The following is a 2,167-nucleotide window of genomic DNA, read 5'->3' as shown; positions in this document are numbered from 1 at the left end:
CTCCGAACGAGGCCCCGCCGCAGACTTCTGTGGTCTCGCCCGTCTTACTCTCGGGCCTCCAGTACTCTCCGGCGCGGAGCGAGGGCTGAGTCTGAGTCGTCCGGCAGGCGGGGTCTCGTCCTGGGTCGCGGCTCTCCGGTGCACACGAGCGCTTCTGCCCAGAGTTAAGCTCTGCTGGTCGCAGAGGGGGCCCCCGGTGGACTCGCCCCTGGTCCTGCCCCTCCAGACCTCTGAGCCTGCCACCGCCACACACACACACACACACACCCCCTGCCGTTCCCGGACTGGAGGGACCCTTTCTTAGTCGGCTCCAGCAGGGGGGCTCCGAGGGCGTGTCCCTGTCCTCCGGCCAGCTTCTACGTAGATCCACGCGAGGAGGACAGATGCGCTCTCTCTCATTAGCACACGGTGGGTAAAATCCTAGAATCACGCCGAGTTGGAAGGCGTCCCTAGAGGCCATCAAGCAAACCCCCGCTCAGTGCAGGATCAGCCCCCTAGAGCATCCCTGGCTAGTGTTTGTCCCGCCGCTGCTTAAAGACGGCCAGGGAGGGGCAGCTGATCCCACTGTGGGCACAACTCTTAACTGTCAAAACGTCTCTCCCAAGAGCCAGCCGGTACCTTCCCGCCCTTAATTTAAGCCCATGATTGCAGCTCCTCTCCTCTGCCGCCAACACGAACAGCTCCCTGCCTTCCTCTAAGTGACGGCCCTTCCAATACTTAAAAGAGAGCAGTCATGTCCCCCGCAACCTCCTCTTCTCCAGACCGAACCTTCCCAAGTCCCTCAGCCTTTCCTCAGAGGGCTTCTTGGACTCCAGGCCCCTGATGGTCCTCGTCGCTCTCCTCTGCACCCGCCCCATTCTGTCCACGTCCTTTTTGAAGTGAGGCCTCCAGAGCGGCACACAATACTTCAGGTGCGGCCTGTCCAATGCAGTGTGCAGTGGGATTAGGACATCCTGTGATTTGGATGTTATGCCTTAGTTGATACACCCCAAGATTGCATTAGCCTTTTTTTGTCACCGCGTCACACTGGCTGCTCATATTTAACTTTCAGCCCACCTGTACCCAAAGATCTTATCCTAGTTAATTGCATCTTGTTCACATTCACCCACTTTCTCAGCATGTTCAGATCTCATTAAATTCTATCTCTGTCTTTTGGTGTGGTTCACCGCTCCTCCCAATTAAGTGTCATCTGCAAATTTAATGAGTAGCCCCTCCACACCCTCATCCAGATTATAAAGATATCAAACAGTACCGGGCCCAGAACCAAGCTCTGTGGCACCCACCCCACTAGACACCTCCTTCCATTCAGATGAAATGCCACTGACAAGTATTCTCTGAGTGTGGTTCTCCAACCAGTTCCCTAGCCACCTAGAGTGTCCTAGAGTCCAGTCCACACTCTGCTCCTTTACCCACCAGAACAACATGGGGAACCCTGTCAAAAGCTTTACTGAAACCCAGGTAAACAACATCAGCAGCATTCCCTCGATCCAGTACGCTCGTCACTCCATCGAAGAAGGAAATGAGGTTGGTCTGGCAGGACCGGTTCGGGACAAATCCGTGCTGACTTCCCTGGATCACCAAGTTGTCCTTTAGATGCTTGCAGACTGATCGCAGATTGGGTAAATTGATTCAGAATCCATCAGAACTTCTCCAGAAGCCCCAAGTCTGGGGAGATGGGACTTCTCTTTCCAGAGGCCTGGCTGGTCCTTCCTGAGCAGGCCTCCCCCTCCCCACACAGGATCATTCCCCCTTTACTGCCGGCCTCCTCCGACCCCTGGAAACAGACACCACAGGCTAGCTGGCTCCCGCCTCCGTCCCATGGTGGGTTCTTTCCCGTTAGGGCAGCCAGTTTTAGTGACCTGTCTGGAGATCAACCATTCCACAATTGACAGCCTTCAAGTGTGGCCCCACCCATTCCCGGTGATGTGCAAAACCAGGATATTGCTCCCAAGGTGTGGTGCCAAGCACCAGTCCCCACCCCAGCTATCATGTGGATTTTTGCATAATTTATTTTTTTTTTAAGGCCAACTCCCCCCCCCCAAGAAGCTCTTCCTGCCGCCGGCTGCAGTCTTCTCTTCTGACGGGGCCTTGAGCGTGTGGCCGCTTTGTTGAGATCCTCTGAGCCTCAGTGGAAGGCGGGAGCTTCTGTTCGCGGTGCAAACTGGTC

General features: G+C 55.7%; 2 protein-coding genes across 2 annotated transcripts in view; one reads left to right on the top strand and one right to left on the bottom strand.

Moving 5' to 3' along the window:
• SPAG7 (sperm associated antigen 7) overlaps positions 1 to 1,120 on the bottom strand; it is a 7,659-nt gene extending 6,539 nt beyond the window's left edge. Inside the window, exon 1 of the mRNA XM_015427873.1 lies at positions 1,110 to 1,120. Within this exon, the coding sequence (XP_015283359.1) occupies positions 1,110 to 1,120 (11 nt within the window). The remainder of the gene's footprint in view (positions 1 to 1,109) is intronic.
• Positions 1 to 2,167, top strand: part of ENO3 (enolase 3 (beta, muscle)) — a 17,768-nt gene that overhangs the window by 12,667 nt on the left and 2,934 nt on the right. Inside the window, 2 exon segments of the mRNA XM_015427896.1 lie at positions 1,342 to 1,346; positions 1,504 to 1,524. Coding sequence (XP_015283382.1) covers positions 1,342 to 1,346; positions 1,504 to 1,524 — 26 coding nt within the window.

Source organism: Gekko japonicus, unplaced genomic scaffold (assembly GCF_001447785.1).
Source record: "Gekko japonicus isolate JY-2015 unplaced genomic scaffold, Gekko_japonicus_V1.1 scaffold761, whole genome shotgun sequence".
NCBI lineage: Eukaryota > Metazoa > Chordata > Lepidosauria > Squamata > Gekkonidae > Gekko > Gekko japonicus.
This window is presented reverse-complemented; position numbering and strand designations above follow the sequence as displayed.